Source organism: Halictus rubicundus, chromosome 14, assembly GCF_050948215.1.
Source record: "Halictus rubicundus isolate RS-2024b chromosome 14, iyHalRubi1_principal, whole genome shotgun sequence".
NCBI classification, from domain to species: Eukaryota; Metazoa; Arthropoda; class Insecta; order Hymenoptera; family Halictidae; genus Halictus; species Halictus rubicundus.
In genome coordinates, this window is record NC_135162.1 from 6,389,381 (window position 1) to 6,413,899 (window position 24,519).

A 24,519-nucleotide genomic window follows, 5' to 3' on the forward strand; every position below is an offset into this window, starting at 1 on the left:
CTCTTATCTGTTATGAATCATCGAAATAAATTTCTCTCATTGATAACTGTTATGAGCAATCGAATTAAATTTTGTTAACGATAACTGTTATGAGTGATCAAAATAAATTTCTCTTATCTATAACTGTTATGAATCATCGAAATAAATTTCTCTCATTGATAACTGTTATGAGTGATCGAAATAAATTTCTCTGATTGATAACTGTTATGAGCGATCGAAATAAATTTCTCTGATTGATAACTGTTATGAGCGATCGAAATAAATTTGTCTCATTGATAACTGTTATGAGCGATCGAAATAAAATTATCTCATTGATAACTGTTATGAGCAATCGAATTATATTTTGTTAACGATAACTGTTATGAGTGATCAAAATAAAGTTCTCTTATCTATAACTTTTATGAATCATCGAAATAAATTTCTCTCATTGATAACTGTTATGAGCGATCGAAATAAATTTCTCTGATTGATAACTGTTATGAGCGATCGAAATAAATTTGTCTCATTGATAACTGTTATGAGCGATCGAAATAAAATTATCTCATTGATAACTGTTATGAGCAATCGAATTAAATTTTGTTAACGATAACTGTTATGAGTGATCAAAATAAATTTCTCTTATCTATAACTGTTATGAATCATCGAAATAAATTTCTCATATTGATAACTGTTATGTGCGATCGAAATAAATTTTTCTTAACGATAACTGTTATGAATCATCGAAATAAATTTCTCTCATTGATAACTGTTATTAGCAACCGACATAAATTTCTCTCATTGATAACTGTTATCAGTGATCTATATGAATTTCTCTCAACGAAAACATTTACCAACAAGAGAACAAATTTTCGGTTATAATCCTTGTTTGTAACCAATACGATTTCAGTCGATGAACTACTTGTTATTGCATAACTTTTTTTCTTTTTGATTATAACAATTATGGTCCCCAGTTTTAAGGAACGCTGTCTGCGGGATTGTATTCGTTTGATTTAGCCAGGCTTTGCGTAGTCTGATTCCGGTTGGTCGATGGACTGTGCGATGGTGTTCGAGAGGAACGAATGAATGTAAAGGAGAAGTGATGATCGTGCAGATATGCTACCGCGGAAACTTGCCAAATGCACACGCTTCATTTAGATCGTGTCCTACATCGTGAATTATTATTCGTTATTGTTTCCCATGTGCAATATCGAACGAGAATATTGGTTCGTAACGTAAACAAGTTTTTACATCTTTTCAATTAGGTTCTTCACTGATCGAACGCGTTCTTTTCTTATTAATAAACAGCTTTGAAAAATAGCTTCCTATTAATCACAGTGAAATCGCACTTGCGATTACAGTGTTCACTCTGTATAGTGATTTCTCCATATATGTCACCAAGGACTGGACGATAAACGTCGCGGAATTGTCCCTCAATTGTCTTAACCAGTTAAGCGCGTTTGACGTGTATACACGTAATCCAAAATTCTATTGCGGTGCGGTTAACGTTAACCAATTGTTAATTTCTTATCGAATAAAAATGGAATTCTTTCTCATTTTGCTTTCCCTTCTTCCGTAAAATTTATAATAACGGCATTTGGCCTGCATTCGACGTATATGTTCGTCATTGCTTGTTTTTAATTGAGTGAGGTTAGTAGCACGGCTCGGGTATGTCTCCTGGACGATACAAGACGCTGGCAAGACCCGTGTTGTTGACAAATATCGAGAATTCACTGTATATGTCGGGAATGCCTAGCCGATAAAAGTCCCAGGACTATCCCCACTGTCACAGGGTATACCCCTCGAGGAGCCATGAACCGAGGCCTCTAGAGGTCGATCAAAGAATACCTGACCGATATATGTCTCCGGCTAGACCCGTGTTTCGGACATATATCGAGTAAACACTGTATAATGAATTCTTGTAATAAGGATATGTTTGAAGCTCTTTTTTTTTCGTTTTTTTCATTTTTGCAAAGAATGTTGCAATTCTAATTTCGAACGCTCGAAACTACATTTTGAATATGCGTTCCGGTTTATGCGCAAATTTCTACAATGTAGCTGCACGGTATATTAATAATACTATTCCTCTCGCCCGCAGCCAAAATAAAGGTAATTTATGCAAAGCACGTCACGTTAATATCATCTCAGGAATATCAATGACGCAAAAATTATTTCTATCAAATTACTTCGCGGGAGAATTTTGGACTTTTGCCGGGCGCGGTGTCAAGTAACAAACAATCAAACTCCGTTGTTAGAACGACGACTCTATTGTCAGCCGGACGACCCAAGAAATACAAGAAATACTTTCCTCGCCTACTTCTACCTGGACGATGTTTTTCTTGTGCACCCGCGCGTATGTTCGCGAGCGTAAAGTACATCTTCACATTCTGCCGATCGAACGTCAATGTTTTGCTGGAATCCTTGTGCAGCGCGGCGAGAATTTTCATATCGCGAATACTCGTGAATCGTTTTTTTAAATTGTCGAATACGATCGTCGACCTGCTCGGAATTTTATTTAGGACGTTCGTTCGGTCGACAGGAGTGAGAACGACTGTTTAATGAAATAGTACACTGAAACGAACGCTCCACGAGTATTATCTTCTGCTATTGAAATTTTCATTCGGCGAACTTCCCTCTCTGCATTGTGCCGAGACTCTGTTGTATCGTTTTACTGTCCTCAACAAGAGTCTCTTACGAGCTTCTTTAATTAGAAGAAATAATCTTTAGAAATGGCGAACTCCAAATTGATTATTCAGAATTTATACATACAACGCTACAATGCAAAAGACTGTAATTTTTTTCATCAATGAGATATAGAAAAAGAAAACCACCGTTTCTACTCAGGGGATGAAAATGGTACCGGAAGTTGGGTTTGCAAACTGTATTCGATCGTTCGCTCAGGAACAATTAAGAAGTATTCACACTAGAACTACCGGATGAGTCAAAATGACTTGTTCCTAATTTTTTTTCTTTTAGAAACATTGAAATTATATATACGATTCCATCGCGGAATTTTTTAATAAACTTCTCTGTCGAAGTTGATCTTTAAACAAAACTGTTACGAAATCTAAACCAATGCAATTTTGTTGCAATTATAAGGCAATGTATGCCAGCTACATTTAGCAGTTAGTTCTAGTGTTAAATACTCTACGCAATTTTCATGATTGCACTGACCCACGCGAAGACTTATTATTTAACTAATCCTTCAAGAACCCCCTAATTTAATTAATCCTATCTGCACCCCCTAACATAAGAACAGTGATCTTTAAAGAAACAGTATTTCTTCAAATTCGAAGACTAACAAGACACCGTTGCACATAATTTCACGTACGAATACAATTGAATTTCAAAATCTCTTTGTACTCGCCCAAATCAATCTTTCAAAAATCTAGATCATGTCCAAGCTCACAGAAAAAAACTATTGAAAAATGACAACGTTCGTCAGGAATCGAACGCTCAAAACCGCGTGGCTCCCGTGCTAAAAACGCACGTATATGCATAGTCGCCAGATCAAGACTCGTTCCCCCACTCTAATTTCCCCTTCTACCGCCGCTATTCCCCCACGCTTCCTCTACGGCCTGGTCACGTGACGCGTTCCTTCTTTGTCGCAGAGTCCCTAGATTAAGATCTGTGTCCCCCACTCTAATTTCTCCTTCTACCGCCGCAATTCCCCCACGTTTCAACCACGGTCCGGTCACGTGACGCTTTCCGTCTTTGTTACAGAGTCCCTAGATTAGGACTTGTGTCCCCCACTCTGATTTCCCCTTCTACCGCCGCAATTCCCCCACTGTCCGGTCACGTGACGCGTTCCGCCTCTGTCACAGAGTCCCTAGATTAATATCTGTGTCCCCCACTCTAATTTCCCCTTCTACCGCCGCAATTCCCCCACGTTTCCACCACGGTCCGGTCACGTGACGCTTTCCGTCTTTGTTGCAGAGTCCCTAGATTAGGACTTGTGTCCCCCACTCTAATTTCCCCTTCTACCGCCGCAATTCCCCCACGCTTCCTCCACTGTCCGGTCACGTGACGCTTTCCGTGTCTGTCACAGAGTTCCTAGATTAAGATCTGTGTCCCCCACGCTAATTTCCCCTTCTACCGCCGCAATTCCCCCACGTTTCCACCACGGTCCGGTCACGTGACGCTTTCCGTTATTGTTGCAGAGTCCCTAGATTAGGACTTGTGTCCCCCACTCTAATTTCCCCTTCTACCGCCGCAATTCCCCCACTCTACCGCCACGGCCCAGTCACGTGACGCGTTCCGTCTCTGTCACAAAGTCCCTAGATTAAGACCTGTGTCCCCCACACTAATTTCCCCTTTTACCGCCGCAATTCCCCCACGCCTCCTCCACGGTCCGGTCACGTGACGCGTTCCGCCTCTGTCGCGCATGCGCCACAATGTCACGTGACTGGGAGAGAAAGAGAGAGAGGGGGGGGGGTAACTGTTTCCCCTGAATTCGTGCTCCCTCCGCTCATCTGGCGACCACGTGTATATGTGTGTAGTCGATGACGTTTCTCGGTGGTGCGTGTCGTTGGCGCGCGCGTCCGCCGCTCCATGACTCGCGATCATCGTCACACACGCGAACACGTTTAAATTAACCTTAATTTAATCGGCCCTACAGTATCACATAAGTTCCACGCTGACTTGACTGCGAGCCCGAAGCTCGACTCGTTTACGAGAGATAACTTAGGAACCACACGCTCGAAGAGAATCTTATACAGACGAAGAGGTTTTTGTTAGGTACTTTACGAGCCTCGACAATGATTATTACCGTTTAGTAGACGAAGAGTATTGGTCCAAAGAGAAATGTAAATTACATATATATCCTAGGGAGAGAGAGAGAGAGGGGGGGAGTGTCGTCCAAGGAAGCCCGGTCGCGACCATGATCTCCGCCCGGAAATAGCAACCTCTAAATTCGAGAATCATCTCGGTGGCTCCCGGGGAGGAGTGAGACGATTAGGTTCGCGCCCGGTGTGCTCCTCGACACGATACTACGTTCTTCTCTCTCGCCTGCTGTACAACTCTGTTTAACTATGGACATCGTACACGTACGAAATACTGTCGACAATTAACACGTGTGTGTATGTGTGTGTATGTATGCGTGTCTGTGTGACTATGTGTTAGTTTGTGTGTATCGCTTCTATCATTCGGGCCTGCATGGTAGAGACCCATTGATGGCCCGAAACGAAACGAACAACATTTAAGAGACACGGAAACAGCGATTACGCCCGCGATTATAATTCGTAGTACCCTTTGAGTTATTTTCTTTTTTTTTTTTTTATTCTTTCGGTGTTCGATGATCACAGCGCGCGTTTCAGCCTTCCATTGCGTAAGAATTAGACCGTTTTTGTTTTTATTTCTTTTTTTTTTTTGTTTGTTTGTTTGTTAATTATTCGAATCTTTAGCTTCTATGGACTTAAGCTTTGGGTTCCGCGAGTCGCCGGCTCCACCGTCCTCGGGATCCACGGTAGATCGTTCGGATCTAGAGGAGTCGGGGACTCGGGAATGCAGACGACAGCAACACGATCAGCCATGCTGATCCAGACTCCGTTCACTCTCGGAACGTCCACGTGAGCCAATCTCTACGATACTTCGATACTATTTACACGAATCCTAGCGAGTGTGTTCGGTGTCCACCGATTTGTACGATCGATTACGCGGAGAGGTACAATCGATACCGACCAAGAAACGAGAGTTACACCGCACCGTGCCGCCCGAGGAGACCGTTCGAGACGTTTACTATCGATCAAGATTGTCCTCGCAAAAATTCCGACTCCCGGCTGCGTCCTTTTCTTTCTTTTTTTTTTTTTTGTCAGCACTTACGTTTCTCTTGGTGTCGTTGCTCGTGACGATCCTCTTCTTTGTTCTTCCGTTTGTTCGTCCGCTTGTTCCTCGTCGTTCTACTTCGCTACCTTACCTCCCCTACAGTCCTTGTACACATGAATCGGCGAGCTCAGAAAGGACTGAACACATGTGTATGCGTATGTTCAAGCGATACCTAGAAACAGGCCGTTCGTTGTCGATTCACCCCGCGAACCGTGTCTTCCGTGATTAATTATTCGAGCGACTGTCCCTGCGCGAGCCGATGCGCCTCCCGAGAACGATTTGTCCGTGAAAAACGATGGTTAGGTGATAACGGGGACGATCATTCTTTCACGGGGACTGGTGGGAGGACGTTGAACGCGCGAAGACGGTTTCATCGTTTCGGGGTCTTCAACGTTTGCAAGTTTCTCGAGAAGCGGAGTAGTCTCGTTTTCGATAAGCTCGATGACCGACTTGGAAAATATAATTAGACGGCCCTAGTGCACGAAATATGGGCCACGCGATAAATATCAACCCTTCGACCCTTCAGTGACACCTGGATCATGATAAAGTTGCGAACGACACGTCTCAGACAGTTGGGACCACCTAAACATCTGCCAAGTTCCCGATTCCTCGTTTGCAACAAGATTTCAAGGTCACTGGTACATTTTTCTTGTACAGTGTTGTAGAGCTCGAGAAAACGAATCCAACGAGTACCATGACCGTACCCTTTCGATCACCCATTCTCGAGATATTCGTGTCTGAAAGGTAATGTTTTGGGTTAGGTTTGGGTCTTTCAGACACGAATATCTCGGGACTGAATGATCGAAACGGCATCGTCATGGTACTCGTTGGACTCGTCTTTTCGTGCTCTACGGGAACATCGAACAAAATCTATAGGGTGTCGTGTAAAAAAATATCGAGGATCTTGAAATCTTCTTTGTTCCGAGGACTTTTTCTGCACAACAGCGAATGGAATTAGGTGTACATCCAGCTCGTTTAGCTAAGACAGCCTGTATAGTCTTTTTTCTCAATGTCAGCGAAGGGTTGATGAAGAAATCGTGTCGGAGATTAAACAGACGAATAAAAGAATAGTTGATAAACGTTGGTCAAAGCCGGAACAGATTTTCTCTGCGATCGATATCGGAGAACAGAATACGTAAAGATCGATCGTCCTTCGTCCTATATCTTTACTTCGATGTTCGCAAAATGTAACGTTTACTAGCCCCTCGCGTCTACATACATATATCACAGAATCGCGTACTCTAAGAAGAAACTGCTGCCTTTTCACGCACATTAGAACACTATATAATACAACGAGACTTATCAATTATAACAGCAAGGAAACGTAACTTTCGATTGCACCTACCTATTTTAAAATACTAGAGCGTTATTTGAACAAGTCGAAGATCTGTTCCTGGAGACCATCGGGCTTTCTCGAGAACACTTGCGCCACCTCAAGACCCCGGGTTCGAAGGCTTCGTAGGTTCAATAAGCAACGTCCACCCGTCAGGAATAAGTAACCAAAGCACAAAACAACTAGGAGAAAAATGAAGGGGAACGTTCTTTGGATAAGTGGCACGTAGGTGTCCCAATCGAAGGTGAGAGCTGATCAGCTAGAGGACACAACGTCCTCTCGTCAGGAATAAGTACCAAAAAGCAACAAAATTAGAAGAGGATGGTCCTGAACTTGGAGAACGTTCTTCTTTGGATAAGTGTCACACAGGTGTCCCCATCCGAAGATCAGCTGATCAGCGAGCTTTCTAGAGCAGGGGCCTCTTCGATGGCAACGTCCACCCATCAGAATTGCCAGAAAGCAAGCAAATTGATGATTCTGAACTTGGAGAACGTTCTTCTTTGGATAAGTGTCACACAGGTGTCCCCATCCGAAGATCAGCTGATCAGCGAGCTTTCTAGACCAGGGGCCTCTTCGATGGCAACGTCCACCCATCAGAATTGCCAGAAAATAAGAAAACTGATGGGCTGCGGGACTTGGAGAACGTTCTTCTTTGGATAAGTGTCACGCGGGTGTCCCCATCCGAAGATCAGCTGATCAGCGAGCTTTCTAGAGCAGGGGCCTCTTCGATGGCAACGTCCACCCATCAGGAATAAGTGTCAGAAAGCAAGAAAACTGATGGTCCTGAACTTGGAGAACGTTCTTCTTTGGATAAGTGGCACACAGGTGTCCCCATCCGAAGACGAGCTGATCAGCGAGCTTTCTAGACCAGGGGTCTCTTCGATGGCAACGTCCACCCATCAGAATTGCCAGAAAATAAGAAAACTGATGGGCTGCGGGACTTGGAGAACGTTCTTCTTTGGATAAGGTGTCACGCGGGTGTCCCCATCCGAAGATCAGCTGATCAGCGAGCTTTCTAGACCAGGGGCCTCTTCGATGGCAACGTCCACCCATCAGGAATATGTGGCAGAAAGCAAAAATACTGATGGACTGTGGAACATGGAGTACGTTCTTCGGCGCGCAGGTGTCCCAGAAGCTGATCAGCGAGCAGAGGGCCGCTGACGAGGGTCTGGGCTAGGTCAGGGCAGTCCGAATCCGAAGAAAGGCGCGATGGGCCTGTCGTTGAAGAGACGGGGCGGCGGAAGTGGCGGCGGCCGCTTCCTTCGCGGGGCGATCAGCGTCCTCTACAAGGAGCCTTTGGCGAACACTATCTCCCGGTGCTTGGTGCGTATGTGCGAGCGCAGGGTGTCGATCCTGCTGTACGTGGCCGGGCAATAGGGGCAGAGGGACCTCTGGGCGGTGTGTATGTGGAAGTGGTGCCAACGGTTTGTCACCTGTTTGCCGCAGGCGCGGCATCTCCATAGCGCCGGGGAGCCAAGCGACACGGCGAACATCTCGTGATAGGACAGGCCGACCGGCACACTCGGCATCGTACCTGCAAATTGCGAAATCCCCTTCATGCGATACACCATGCTTTCCCCGTTCAGCCAGCGCGCGGTGGAACGAGCTGGGAAAGGACCTGGACCGGACAATTATCTCCCATTTACGTTGGGAACATTGATTGGACGTTGGACTGGGTTGCGCCACTTCAACCCCTTAGCATACGGAACGACGTTCTTTACTGAGGGCGGGGTCTCTGCGGGTTTTGTTTATCGTTACTTTAGTTTGCATAAAACACGCGGAAATATGAGAGCCACGAAAAGCTTTATAAACAAAGGCTTTTTATTTTTTCCCCCAAACATTATTTCAATCGATTCCCTTCCCGGAGTCATATTAGACTTGCGGATTTTATGCAGTTTTGATGAAAGTAGGTGGGTGCGATTTTAAACGGGGATTAACACCATTTAAGAATATCGTTATTTGATAAAACCAATTTCATTTTGTATAAAGGTCCCCAAGTCTCGAAACAAGAAAAATTCACATATTGGGGTCCCTGAGTGACCCCCCTCCGTATGTTAAGGGGTGCATCTGACGAACTTCCTTCTTCGAGTATTTTTTTCGAGGATCTTCAAGGATATCTGTTTTTGATGGAATGTCTTTTTCAGGTCCAGGAAAGTAGGTGGTTCGCTCCGCCATGCATCGATCCGATTCATCCCTCCATTCGACAGCGTCTGTTCTGTTGAAACTGATTCAATCGCTCGTGTAGATGTGTTGGCTTCGTTCGTGTTCTGGTATACAATGATTTCTCTATATATGTCGCCAAGGCCTGGATGATAAACGTCGCGAAAACCGAGCGACCTCGGACGCCGTGCAGTGTAAACATAACACAGCTCGGGTATGTCTCCTGGACGATACAAGACGCTGGCACGACCCGTGTTGTTGACATATATCGAGAATTCACTGTACAATCCTCGATATACGTCAACAAAACGAGACTTGCCAGCGTTGTGTATTGTCCAGGAGACGTGGCCCATCACAGGGTATACCCCGCGGTAGTGGGGATAATTCCGCGACGTTTATCGTCCAGGTCTCGGCGACATATATAGAGAAATCACTGTACCGTCTGTGGCTGTGAACAATTGCTTACACAAGGATAAAAGGGGACACTGTTCATGATTCGTTGACATTGTCAGTTTGACAATGACAGATTTTCTGCATTCGTGCTGAAAATGAGTAGATCAAAGGCAGAACAGTGAAGAATTTAGAAACCTTGTTGTCTCTGCAGCTGTCGGGTCCTGCAATTAGCGCAACCAATTTTTGATCTGCACGAGATCCGCATCAGCATCGTTCTTTGCAGCCAGGGACGGCAAACATTCCGTGTTTTCAGCGTTTGTTCTTCGGGAAATAGGAGTTGAAGAGAGTCGCACAGCCGTGTCGGTGGTCCCTCAAGGGGTCGTAATCGGGGACTTTGTCGTGTGCACTCTGGACAGTGTGAAAACATTTTGTTTCTAGCTTTCTTTTTAATACTCCGCACAGAGGGCCGTGCAGAGACATTGTCCTTCCGAATGAACTACACTATAGCGCCAGTGGTGCTTTCGCAGTTTTAATTCGGGGCTGCTTGGAATTTCGACTGGAGGACTTTTTGGCAATTAACAATTCCCATAATTTTCGAACTGGAAACTCGAAATTCTTGTGACATGGTATCATAGTTAATAAACGATATGACTTCGTCAACAGCAAATAAGGCAGGTAATTAGGTCCACCCAATTATCTACACCCTGTGCAAGAGGTCATCAAAGAGTGCCAAACTTCCAAAGGAAACGCTGAAGACAAACATCCCCTCTCCCACAAAGCTCCCGTAAACCATAAACAATTTAATATTCCCCCCCACCCCCCCCCCCTCTTTCTCAAGTTCTCAGAGGTATCTTACAATTGTTTCAACTTGAAGTATTCGACTCCCTGAAGGAAGACCGATGAGATCTCTCGCCCGAAGTTCTTGCCCTGTCCCCCAGTCGAAAGTTATCGATACCCACTTGAGCGATCACCGAGCGTGTTGGCTGTTTAAACGGCGTCATCCCTCCTCCTCGTCGTTCTCCCGGCCGCGATAATTTCGACAGCAACTCAAACGAGAGGGGGACAAACGCTGACAACGTGCACGGTGGCCGTGGCATAGGTTTGTGTGAAAGTGTTTTTCTTGATTCGGTTTCCGAGGCCGGATGGATGGGGAGAATCAATGCTTCCGGGATGGCGGCGGTGGTTCTTTTGTGGAAAACGGACAGGTGCGTGCGTTTCGAAGCGACAAAATAAAGAGACTCTCAGACTTGATTCGCGCGAGCCAGACTCATCCCTCCTATCATTCTCTCACATTTTTTTTTGCTGTTTTCCTTTTTTCTTTTTTTTTTTTTTGGTCACGATGCGAAGCCTCGCAGAGAAACGAGCTCCAGGATACTCACGTTTTTCCAGTGGGCGACGTGGAGACGCAACCAGCGAGAAAAATACTCGAACGTTTGCCGATATTATCGGGGGATTACTTGCGAACGAACTTCGCCCCGCTGCCTCTAATCCTTCTGCCGAGGACGCGGCGAAGTTATGATTGCGTTAGCCGGGCGATCGATCGACCGAGGACCCTTAAGGATCGATCCTCTGATGGTATTATGTCAGTGAAAATTCTCGTGGGCCGCACGAGTGTTTGTATCCTTCGCCCGGTCGATTTACCGATACTTACTTGTCTCTACCGCAACCTCGCTCTCCCAGGCGCGATCGCACGAACGCTTTTTCATAATAAACGCCACCCCGAACTCCGTAACATTAATACCATTCTTTTCCGAACGCGTCACGCGTAGGCGTGTCCTACAGACATTCGTTTATTAATAGACTGCGGATTTTACGCGTTCACGATGAAAATTAATAGAACGAAAAACGTGGAGGACGTTCGGTGGCATTTGTTTTTATTATTTCAAACTCAGGGGGTAGAAAATTTAAGGGGTGGTTCTCCAGGGCGATACAAGGCGAAAATGAAGAGTAACAAAATTGGGATTTCGGCTTCGTTTGCTAGTTATTATCGATTAAAAATCCGCCTAGAATGCGGCAACCCGGCCGACACTCTGTCTGCATAAGCAACTCTGCTTACGTCACAATGGCGCGCGACAGTCACGTATCAATGGGGGTCCTCGCTCGCGCCCAATGGTTACGCTTCGACGGCACACACTATAGCCAATCATTCGGCTAGAACCGAGCGTGCGGAACGGGCCAATCGGACGCCTTACACGCTGAGTTCTTGCGAGGCACGCGGAGGCAGCCTATGACGTAAGCAACGTATACCTCTGTCGGCCGGGTTGCCGCATTTCAGGCGGACTTTCAATTGATGATAACTAAACAATGAAGCCGAAATCGCAATTTCTTTACTCTTCATTTTCGTCTTATATCGTCATGGAGTACCACCCCTTAAATTTTCTCCCACCTGTAGGCGAACACCCTGTGGATCTTCATTGCATTTCATGAAACAATGGAACAATTGAGACAATTTTTATTTCGCATAAATATCCGCAGTTTTTTTTATTTATTTATCAAGGAAGCTTTTAATTCTTTCAGAATAATTTCCGGCGCATTTCGCATCGGAAAGTTCTCATTTCCTACGTATTTATGCAATGTAACATAAATAATAACAACGTCGATGTAGTAATAAAATGATTATTATTATTATTATCGTTACATTAGCATTATTATCGCAGTATCGGAGCGGGTGTATTGTTCCGGGGATGATATAAACAGCGCGTGAACGTTTCTCATTCGCGATTGTCGAAATCAACGCTCGTGCGATCGTGCTATTGGCTAGATGTCGCGTGTAGATGTTTTATGTACCAATAAGCAATCTACTGTATATTGTTCATCGAAATAAATCATTTCATTTTACACGTTTCCCCGCTGTTGACGGACGAGCCAAAGGGAGCTGGTCCAGCGAAGGGAAACGTGTTGAGAGAGTTCCGATTTCTTGAAAACTGAACGGTACCTTTGATAATATACAGCAAATTACTTGATTGGTTTCTCCTCTCGACGAAGTTCGCGAGTTTTTCACGCGCTCGGCTCGAGCGCTCTGACTTTCGTCCGCGGCCGCTGGACTGGATTTCATGTATTTTATAATGAAAAGTTCTCGTAGAGATGGAAAATTGTTTTATTTTACCTGGTGCCTGAGATGGAACCCATAAACAGAACAAACAACATTCGACGAGTATTCAACTTAATGGAAAATTGTGGTATGTCGTGACAATGGATGTCTTAACCGTGTTAATCGAAGTAGCATTAAGCACCTGGAAAATAAAAGTCCTATATAATACATAATCATTCACTTGGGTCAGAAGGAAATTCAATGCGAGTCGAAACTGCTTAATGAATCGAGCACCTTGGAAATGACAGTCCTATATAATTAACAAACTCCGTAGAATTTGAGGGAGTTTGCGAAGGAAATTAAATATGAATATTGTAAATTGCTTAAAGAATTAAGCACCTGGGAAATAACAGTCCCATATGATAAATAAATTCAGTAGAATTTGAAGGAATTTGCGAAGGAAATTGAATATAAATATTTTAAATTGCTTAAACAGTTAAGCCCCCAGGAAAGAACAGTCCTTTATAATAAATAAATTCAGTAGAATTTGAAGGAATTTGCGAAGGAAATTGAATATAAATATTTTAAATTGCTTAAACAGTTAAGCCCCCAGGAAATAACAGTCCTTTATAATAAACAAATTCAGTAGAATTTGTGGGAGTTTGTGAAGGAAATTAAATATGAATATTTTAAATTGCTTAAAGAATTAAGTACCTGGGAAATAACAGTTTTATATAATAAACAAATTCCGTAGAATTTGAAGGAATTTGCGAAGGAAATGAAATATAAATATTTCAAATTGCTTAAACAGTTAAGTCCCCAGGAAATAACAGTCCTTTATAATAAACAAATTCAGTAGAATTTGAGGGAGTTTGTGAAGGAAATTAGATATGAATATTTTCGATTGCTTAAACAATTAAGCATTCGGGAAACAACAGTTCTATATAATTAACAACTTCCGTGGAATTTGAGGGAATTTGTGAAGGAAATTGAATATGAATATTTTAAATTGCTTAAAGAATTAAGCACCTGGGAAGTAACAGTCCCATATAATAAACAAATGCCGTAGAATTTGAAGGAATTTGTGAAGGAAATTGAATATAAATATTTTAAATTGCTTAAAGAATTAAGCACCTGGGAAATAACAGTCCCATATAATAAACAAATTCACTAGAATTCGAAGAAATTAGAACGTGAAGTATCGAGATTGTTTAAAAAATAAGGCACACCGATTCCTGTGCGATATTCCATAGTTTTGACATCGTTCGGTAATCCGAAACTACCCTTTATCGGTCATCGTCTTTTTGCAGGGAGACAGCATAGTCGTTCGACATCATGTAGAGGCCCCAGGTGTAAGCCCGCCTTTATAATGAGGTTTCGCACATTGATAGACCTTGAAATACGGAAGCCAATGGCATTTGTTTCAGCCGCATGTGGCCAGCAGTTTACGGTACACTGTTATATACATATATATTGTTAAAGTTTCGCGGGAGTTTATCTATCGAACTGCCGTAACAATCGCGAAATGGGGAATAGTTGCTAAGACTCTCCTCAAGTGGATCAGTGATCTATCCTTTCCTAAGTGAGAATAACTTAACGTTAACTATCGTCATTATCATCGTGATTATTAAGCATTTCAGGGAAAGATCTTTGTTACTTCGGTCCTGTAAAATCGAAGTAATTTAATCATAATGGGGATCATTTCTTGATTCTAGATCGTACAAATCCTAATCATTTCGAACAACTGTATTACGAGCAAAACGAATTTTCGAAGATAGCCAAAGAATTGTCAAAGAACATCCTCTACGCGATGAGTCTCTTCAATAATTATCCCTAATCACTTGGAATTCTTCTCTCACAGCTTCGTTTACAGAAACACGAATCAACAAGCAATAAACTCCTAAAAGGTGTAAAACACTTGGCTTGGGTAAGATTTGGGGAAACCTCCCCCCCCTCCTTTCGACACGTGACCTACGCCATTCTCCTCGTTTTGACATGCTGAACACGAAATGTACTTGTCATTTTTGGCGCAAATCAATAGTTTTCGAGATATTCGCGAAAAACTACCGCTACTACCAGTAGCCAGGCCAGCAAGCATATAACGGGCGAACTTGCTAAAAAGGTGTTTTCTGTATAGAATATAGAGAGGTCGGGATTTCTGGGATTTTGAATATTGTCGAATGTGAGAATTTTAAACATTGCTTGCTTCGGAAAAAGAACTAAACCAGACCAACACCAGTTCCACTTATTAGCAAATTCTATAATAGTAAAGTTTGCTCCTTGAAAAGAAACTAACCCAAACCAACACCATTAACTAATGGATTTTGTGTAAGTTTTGAATTGGTATTGGTCTCAGTTTTTTTCCAGCGATCAACTCTGACGATTCTCACATTCGTCAACGTTAAAGATCTCAGAAATCCCGACCTCTCTATATTCCATACAGAAAATACTTTTTTAACAGGTTCGCCCGTTAGATACGTTGCTTGCCGGCCACCGCGGAGTAGAAAAGGGAGGGGCCTATGCTGCATACACACCACGTCTCACTGTCACGGACGCGTAGTTATACGCAAGATCCATGTAGTGGTAGCGGTAGTTTTTCGCGAATATCTCGACAACTATTCGTTTGCGCCAAAAACGACAACTACATTTCGTGTTCAGCATGTCCGAACGAATAGAATGGCGTAGGTCACGCGTCGAAAGGAAGGGGGGAGGGTTTTCCCAAGTTCAGCCACCTGCAGAACAATGATCAAACTCGTCCAAGCCTAACCAGCTCGCTGTCTTCGTTCATGAAATTAAATCGGCATATTTACCGACAAGAAGATTGATTTTAAAGCAGAATTACCGGACGATCGAGCTCCTACAGGGCCAGCGTCTCCTAAAAGATTTCATACTGATCTCTGAAGCTCGTGGATAAACCTAAGTCCCTAGCAGCAGCGGCGCAATCTCGTCGGGTAAGGGATTGTGCAAAAATCCAAGTTTGCCACGGGTAAACCGCGAATGTCTGTTAACGAGGACTCTTCGACAGTGTGCAGAGTATCCCGCGCCTGATCATGAGTGAATATTTCACTCTGTAGCCTAGAGAGAGAGAGAGAGGGGGGGGGGACTCTCTCTCACCGTTGCTTCTCTGATAAACCAGCACACCGCCGAGGAGAACACAACTATGCCGTCACGGTTATGCCGGCTGGTTATCGACATCGTGTACAGAGAAGTTTACACACCATCTATCGAGCAGTGCGCCTAGAGTAATCCTATTTGAGTCTGATCGCTGAGAGAGCCGCCGCCGTCGCTCGCCTAACGTTCTCATGATACACACCGGGGACGAAATTACTTTCCCGGCCGGAGGAATTCGTGTGCCGCGATACACGCCCGAAACTTGCCGGTTTTAAGGTCCGCGGATGAGGACCGGGATCTTTTCTCCTAGAGAATTCGTTTCGGGAGACGCGATTATGTTTGGCTTTTGGAGGGTGTGCACCGGAGGAAATTTATCTTGTGGGAATTAGAATGTCGAGGTTTTCCGGGAATATCAGGTGTTGATTTTTGATTTTCTGTACATGTAGAAATTGAGGGGTCTAGGAATTGGAAGCTCTAGAAATTGATAGATCTAGAAATTGAGAGGTCTACAATTTGGGAGCTCTAAAAACACTGTCCAACAAAATTAAACTTTTTTCGAATTTTGCAATACCTGTTGGGTGATTCTTATACACTTTGTCATCCTAAAACCGAATCTGAAAGTAGAATTGCTCCATCACGCAACGTTTTCGAAAAATTTTGGTTTTTGTAAAAATGCCCGATTTTGATACGAAACGACGAGTTACGCAAAAACTAAACACGCGAGAAAGTTCAAATTTGAGTCAAGAGATAGAAGGGACTCTCCTCTACATATTCATATAGTCAATTATATTTTTATGGACTTCCTAATAGTTGTAAATGGTTGTTAAAGTTTGAAAATGTGCCGACGCGGGTACTTTGTACGCTCTATTTTTGTATTTATGTGAAAAATCCTTTATCTAGCAGGAATTTACTATACAGGAATGCATTCTACAGACATTTCTGGTAAAGAAACCATTCACGAAAAGTATTTGGTTCCCTTAATGTACGAGAAGGATCAGAAAATGTTAATTGACAGCGTGTGCGCGACGCGTTCGCGCCAGACGGCCATTGCAGCCCTTTCGCGACTCGCCAGGGCCGTCGCTATGCGTAGTCGACGTTGGTACCACTCATGTATGTCTTTGCTTACTATTTACATACATTTTTTTTTGTCTTTTTGGGTGCCAATCATTACAAAAGATTATAAAAATACGAGTTATATTCACATTTCATTGTGGAAATGCTTAATGAAGAAAATTGACCGCAGCAATGCGGTGACTGGAAAATTTTATTTTCAGTAATTGTTGTCTTATCTTTATAATTGTAATACCAATGGACATTCAAGATTCTTCCGATTAAAATAAGTCCAAACACTATGTAAATGGGACTATTTTTATCGATTTTATTGATCGAAGTACATAATTAAGACATAGATCGCTCTATATTAAATCGATAAAATCTCGCGGAAGTGTATAAATCAGCCGGACTGTTTTTGTTCTATTCATGACGAAATTATTTTAAAATCAAAACAAGGAATACAATTCCAGCATTAATCTTTCATCAAGATATTTCAACAATGGAAAAACGTTACAAAGGAAAAGACTTATGTGCGGATGCTTGCTGATTACTGCTGGACACTTATTATTGAAAATCGGGATACCAGGAACAAACGTCAAGCAAGGTGGAAACATTTTAAATTTGTTTACATCAGAAATAGGTAAGTTTTTGTATTCAATTTTCTTTATTAAGCATTTCCACAATGAAATGTGAATATAACTCGTATTTTTATAATCTTTTGTAATGATTGGCACCCAAAAAGACAAAAAAAAATGTATGTAAATAGTAAGCAAAGACATACATGAGTGGTACCAACGTTGACTACGCATAGCGACGGCCCTGGCGAGTCGCGAAAAGGCTGCAATGGCCGTCTGGCGCGAACGCGTCGCGCACACGCTGTCAATTAACATTTTCTGATCCTTCTCGTACATTAAGGGAACCAAATACTTTTCGTGAATGGTTTCTTTACCAGAAATGTCTGTAGAATGCATTCCTGTATAGTAAATTCCTGCTAGATAAAGGATTTTTCACATAAATACAAAAATAGAGCGTACAAAGTACCCGCGTCGGCACATTTTCAAACTTTAACAACCATTTACAACTATTAGGAAGTCCATAAAAATATAATTGACTATATGAATATGTAGAGGAGAGTCCCTTCTATCTCTTGACTCAAATTTGAACTTTCTCGCGTGTTTAGTTTTTGCGTAACTCGTCGTTTCGTATCAAAATCGGGCATTTTTACAAAAACCAAAATTTTTCGAAAACGTTGCGTGATGGAGCAATTCTACTTTCAGATTCGGTTTTAGGATGACAAAGTGTATAAGAATCACCCAACAGGTATCGCAAAATTTTTTTGGTGTTGGACAGTGAAATTGGAAGCTCCAGAAATTGGAAGCTCTTACAATGGGCAGCTATGAAAATCGAGAGGTCTAAAATTTGGGAGCTATGAAAATTGGAAGCTCTAGTAACTGGAAGCTTTGAAAATGGGAAGCTCCAAAAAGTGGGAGCTCTGAACATTGGAAGCTCTAACAATTAAGAAATCTATAAATCGAGAGGTCTAAAAATTGGGAGCTCTAAAAATTGAAACTTCCAAAAACTGGGAGCTCTGAAAATAGGAGGCTTCAGAAATTGGGAGCTCTGAAAATTGGAAGCTTCAGAAATTGGGAGCTCTAAAAATTGGAAGCTCCAGAAATTGGGAGCTCTAAAAATTGGGAGCTCTTAAAATGGGGAGCTATGAAAATCGAGAGGTCTAAAATTTGGGAGCTATGAAAATTGGAAGCTCTAGTAACTGGAAGCTTTGAAAATTGGAAGCTCCAAAAAGTGGGAGCTCTGAACATTGGAAGCTCTAACAATTAAGAAATCTATAAATCGAGAGGTCTAAAAATTGGGAGCTCTAAAAATTGAAACTTCCAAAAACTGGGAGCTCTGAAAATAGGAAGCTTCAGAAATTGGGAGCTCTGAAAATTGGAAGCTTCAGAAATTGGGAGCTCTAAAAATTGGAAGCTCCAGAAATTGGGAGCTCTAAAAATTGGAAGCTCTTAAAATGGGGAGCTATGAAAATCGAGAGGTCTAAAATTTGGGAGCTATGAAAATTGGAAGCTCTAGTAACTGGAAGCTTTCAAAATTGGAAGCTCCAAAAAGTGGGAGCTCTGAACATTGGAAGCTCTAACAATTAAGAAATCTATAAATCGAGAGGTCTAAAAATTGGAATCTCCAAAAACTGGGAGCTCTGAAAATAGGAAGCTTCAGAAATTGGGAGCTCTGAAAATTGGAAGCTTCAGAAATTGGGAGCTCTAAAAATTGGGAGTTATGAAAATTGAAAGCTCTAAAAATTGGGAGGCCTGAAAATTGGAAGCTCCAAAAATTGGGAGTTGTGAAAATTGAAAGCTTTAAAATTGGAAGTTCTAACAATTGAGAGCTCTAAAAATTGGGAGCTCTAAAAATTGAAAGCTCCAAAAACTGAGAGCTCTGAAAATTGGAAGCTCTAAAAATGGAGAGATCTAGAAATTTAAATCTCTAAAAATTGGGAGCTCTGAAATTTGAAAGCTCCAAAAACTGGGAGAACTCTAAAAATTGAGAGCTCTGAAAATTGGAAGCTCCAAAAATTGGGAGTTGTGAAAATTGAAAGCTCTAACAATTGAGAGCTCTAAAAATTGGGAGTTCTAAAAATTGAAAGCTCCAAAAACTGAGAGCTCTGAAAATTGGAAGCTCTAAAAATGGAGAGATCTAGAAATTTAAAGCTCTAAAAATTGGGAGCTCTGAAATTTGAAAGCTCCAAAAACTGGGAGAGCTCTAAAAATTGAGAGCTCTGAAAATTGGAAGCTCCAAAAATTGGGAGTTGTGAAAATTGGAAGCTCCAAAAACTGAGAGCTTTGAAAATTGGAAGCTCTAAAAATGGAGAGATCTAGAAATTTAAATCTCTAAAAATTGGGAGCTCTGAAATTTGAAAGCTCCAAAAACTGGGAGAACTCTAAAAATTGAGAGCTCTGAAAATTGGAAGCTCCAAAAATTGGGAGTTGTGAAAATTGAAAGCTCTAACAATTGAGAGCTCTAAAAATTGGGAGCTCTAAAAATTGAAAGCTCCAAAAACTGAGAGCTCTGAAAATTGGAAGCTCTAAAAATGGAGAGATCTAGAAATCGAGAGGTCTAAAAATTGGGAGCTCTAAAAATGGAGAGATCTAGAAATCGAGAGGTCTAAAAATTGGGAGCTCTAAAAATTGGGAGTTATGAAAATTGAGATCTAGAAATGGGGAAGTAAAATACCATAAAATCCGTAGATTTGTCTCTGTAAAATTTCCTGTTTTCCGAACATTGTACGGAAAAATGGAAGCATCCTCGTGTGATTTTAGGTTCCGAATCGTCTTCCAACCGAAGTCCCCAGAGAACTCACGAAAATTAACACGTCTGTATACACTGTATGTTGTGTAAAACACAATCTACACACTGTGCAAGCCGTCGTCGCTCCGTTGGGCCATCCTTCACTCTGCTGTGCTAACAAGAGCTCATAATAGTTTCTAACTTTGGAAACGAAAGTTCGAACTCGTTTCATGTTCCTCAATGGAAGTTGTTTATTGTAAAACCACATTTCCATATACATATTTACACGCGCGTGTGTGTGTATATATAAAATTTACAATAAGAGTCTCTCTCTCTCTATGACTTTCGTGAACCATGTTATAAATCCGCCTAAAACTAGGTTTTTGTCGATTATCATTGGAATAAGTCGTCGATGAACGGGCCCCGTAATTTGACCAATTAACGGGTGGTGAAGGTACGAGTGGTAAAATAAAAACTACGCTAATAATTATATTAACAATCTTTTTGGACCGTCTTTGGGGCTGGGGCACGATTTTTCACGAAAGGGCCACTGTTTCCAAAACATTTGCAATTTGGATTCTCAAATTTCGGAGAATCGGAATTAAATTGCACTTGTTTCTATTTTCTATTAAATCGAGTTTTCGATTCGCAGTGATTCTCAAGCTCATATTTAAGCTAGCAATTATTGCTACGCGTGACCTTGAGACCTTCGAAAATAGTAAATTGGATAATTCGCGTGGAAACCTTGTAATTTCTCAGTGAAACAATTTGCAAGTGTTACTACACACACACACACTCATTTTGTAATTTGTTCATAATCATTGCAAGTGAAATTTTATTTTTAATTGGAGAAGTACGAGTTTGTTTCCTTTTCAAATTTTTGGAACAACCAGATCTTTATTGGACTTTTCCAGCCCATTAGAAATTTAGCCAGCCGTTTGCAATATTTATGTGGACAGCGGAACGCAGTGCACATTCCGCACTTTTAAAATCTACGCGAAACACTCGCGGCCATTTTCCGAACTCTGGATTTCAAACGAGTAATGCTACTTTTAAACGACCGTAATGGAAACGATGATAATGGCCGAAGATTTATGAGCGGGAATCAGAGGTTGTACAACGGCACAGGGGTGGAAAATATTCAAGCAAAACGACGCGAAAATGTCGACCTACGCCGAAGCGCAATTTCCATTCATCCACATTTCTAGTCTGATATTAGTTCTAAATAATAGGACTCGCGCTTTATATTTAGCAACGTGTCCCATTACCCTTGCAACTTTTATATATTAATAATAATAATACACTCAATGCCTGCAGGAGTCAAGAGATAAAAAGAAACTAAGAAAATCTGTGATCAACATTAAAAAAAAACAAACTTTCTTATGAGACAAACATAAATTACAAATGGCAAGCTTGTAGCATTCAATAATTAATTATCAACCATTAACTGGAATTTTAAGCGCATTTGTTAGATAATATATTAACCGTACAATTTTATTCCGGTATAAGACGTTGTATATTATTTCGAAATAAGAATATCTTCTTCATTCGAAATACGGCGAAAGCCGGTCCCGAGCCATCGCCTTATATCGAAAGAGAAACTAAAGTGAAACTAAAGTGAAACACAGGCCTAGAACTCGCAGGAAACATTGCCTAATCCTTATGGATAAATTTCTTTTAACACTAGGTTTACGGAGCACTAAAAATGACTATTTTACATTCCTTTATCAAAATAACGTGAATGTAACGATCAAAGTTTGTAGCCATTTTTTCACTAATATATACCCAAAGAAATCAATTTGTTAAATAATTGCTCATGGATGCATTCTTACAATCTCAATATTCGCAATTTAAAAATATTAGAATCCGTCATTTTGACGGGTCCCGTAAATCTAGTGTGAAATATTTTTGGATCAGTTAGAGTAATAATATCTTTTAATTGGAAAGAATAATCTAATCTACCTCGCCGAAGAAATCATAATTTTATTTCAAAATGGGAAAATAGTTTCGTTTCTACGTCCAGTAAGTGGAACCTATGGCGAAAGTATTGTTATAAACTGTTTTCGGGATATGGAATAAAAGGGTCCAGGAAAATTCTATACGAAGTTCCTCGGTGAATCAGAAGTGTGCGAAGGTTTGCAAAAGTTTTTCGCGAACTGGCGAAACGAGACCACGTCGTCATTTCCGTTGGCAGGTTTTTGGAACATTCTGTAGGCATTCAACAGTCTCTCCGTCGGATGCAGAGACGATTTGTTCGCAAAACGGCCGGAAGAAGGTGAAACGTGGAAAGCGGAGGGAGCCAATATTTGCACAGCCGAATCACACGGTCGTTACCATTAACGAAGCAGGGGCGAAGATCCATGGTAGCTGAAGAGGAACAGGAAGAGACCAGCATTCGGATTCATAGTCGATCGCCGTTCGCACATACAAAATTCTTTCATTTCCTCCCGGGGACAAGACACTCGTACCCATCCCTCTGTATCCTCCTTATTCTTTCGTATTTTTTTTTTAATCTTTCCTAACGAGCCCAGATTCCTATAAAAGGGACGCCGGAGTTCTAATAAACGTCGCATTCTTGTAATCAAATCGTCTTTGCGCAGATAGCAATTTTTACTCGTTCAAACTCTTTGTCAAAAGTATTGAATTAAAAAAAGAAAAACAGCAAGTTATGTGCCACAAAAATTTTCACAATTTTCAGAAATAGGAAAAGTGAAAATGTTTCAGCATGTTCGGAGGGCTGCAGTCGCATTTCAGGTTTGCGAACGCGACGAATAAGCTTGTCGATCACAGCGGCAGCACTTCGCACGGGTAAAGCGCTAAAGGGGGTGCAACGATTTCGTCGAATTTCGTTCGGTGACGCGGGGCCGAGAGGGAGGGGGAAGGGAATCTGTGCCCTGCTAGAATTCGCCGAACTTTAAGACCGCGTAAAACGTTTAAGTGTGGTCATCAAATTTTCTGCCGGCACGTTTACGGTGTCGGAGAAGCATTCGGATGGCGGAAAGTCAAATGGAACGCTGCCGACTCCGGGATTAATATCTCGGGGCGAGACGAGCTACCAAATTTCAATCTGGAAATCTTCGTTGAAATTACAGTTCGAACTGTTGCGACGCGTTCAAACCGTCCTCCATTTCGTTCTCATAATTTGCGAATACATTGCGTACAAGAAACAGAGAAAATCTATTTTGCGCTGATGGAATAAATTTTCGAAACAAGAACCGTTTAACCCTTTGGTAATCAAAGTAATTTCAAAGCTTCACGCGAAGCAGTACCGTCTTGTGTTAATATTTTCGTTAGGAAACAAAAGTTAGGTTGCAGTTGGTTTTTGATACGAATTTACGAAAGAGAATTATTTCTCTTGCTAGAGAGGAACGAATTAATTCTCCTGCTGGATTTTCAAAAGATACAGGCGACAGGACAGCTTCCTACGAACCGGGGAATAAGGACAGCCATTTCCACAAGTAACGTTCCAGAAAATTGAACGGCGCAATAAGATTCAACGATTTCCGCGTGAATCATTCGGGATCCTTGAAAAATAATTTCCTGAGCACAACGAACGCGGGCGGGGAAATGTAATGAACAGAGAAATGGGCGCGAAGAAGAATGCTTAACCGTGGAAGATGGAAAATCAATGAAACATACCTCCCGTTCTAACCACCAGAGGTCTTTCATCTCAAAATCCCTGTTTTCGTCGCGTCCCTGCCAATCGACACGATCGAATAAATCGCCTATCGTAACGTCGAATGTTCCCCTACGTTAAGGCCTCCATTGTGCTAGATGACCCTTCCGGTTCCTCTTACACCATCCTTTCTCTTCGTTTGTCTTCCTCCTTCTTTCGTATCCCGGCATTCCTTCACGCGGCGAACGCGTGCTGAGTGTGCCCGAACGCGGTGTGTTCAAACGCGGTGTGCTCGAACGTGGTGTGCTTGAACGCGGTGTGATCGAACGCTGTGTGCCTAAATGCGGTGTGCTCAAACGCAGTGTGCTTCAACGTAGTGTGCTCAAACGCGGTGTGCTCAAATGCGTTGTGTCCGAACGTGGTGTGCTCGAACGCAGTGTGCTCAAACACAGTGTGCTCGAACCCAGTGTGCTCAAACGTGGTGTGCTTGAACGCGGTATGATCGAACGCTGTGTGCCTAAATGCGGTGTGCCCAAACGTAGTGTGCTCGAACGCACTGTGCCTAAACACAGTGTGCTCGAACGCACTGTGCCCAAACACAGTGTGCTCGAACGCAGTGTGCTCAAATGCGGTGTGCTCAAATGCGTTGTGTCCGAACGCGGTGTGCTCAAACGCAGTGTGCTTCAACACAGTGTGCTCGAACGGAGTGTGCTCGAACGCGGT

At 42.2% G+C, this 24,519-nt stretch overlaps 1 protein-coding gene across 1 annotated transcript in view; it reads right to left on the reverse strand.

The window, feature by feature from the left end:
• Window positions 1-8,392: 8,392 nt before the first annotated feature.
• The window catches only part of LOC143361114 (zinc finger and BTB domain-containing protein 8A-like), a 105,166-nt gene continuing 89,039 nt past the window's right edge, over window positions 8,393-24,519 (reverse strand). Inside the window, exon 5 of the mRNA XM_076800388.1 lies at window positions 8,393-8,666. Within this exon, the coding sequence (XP_076656503.1) occupies window positions 8,416-8,666 (251 nt within the window). The 3' untranslated portion in view covers window positions 8,393-8,415. The remainder of the gene's footprint in view (window positions 8,667-24,519) is intronic.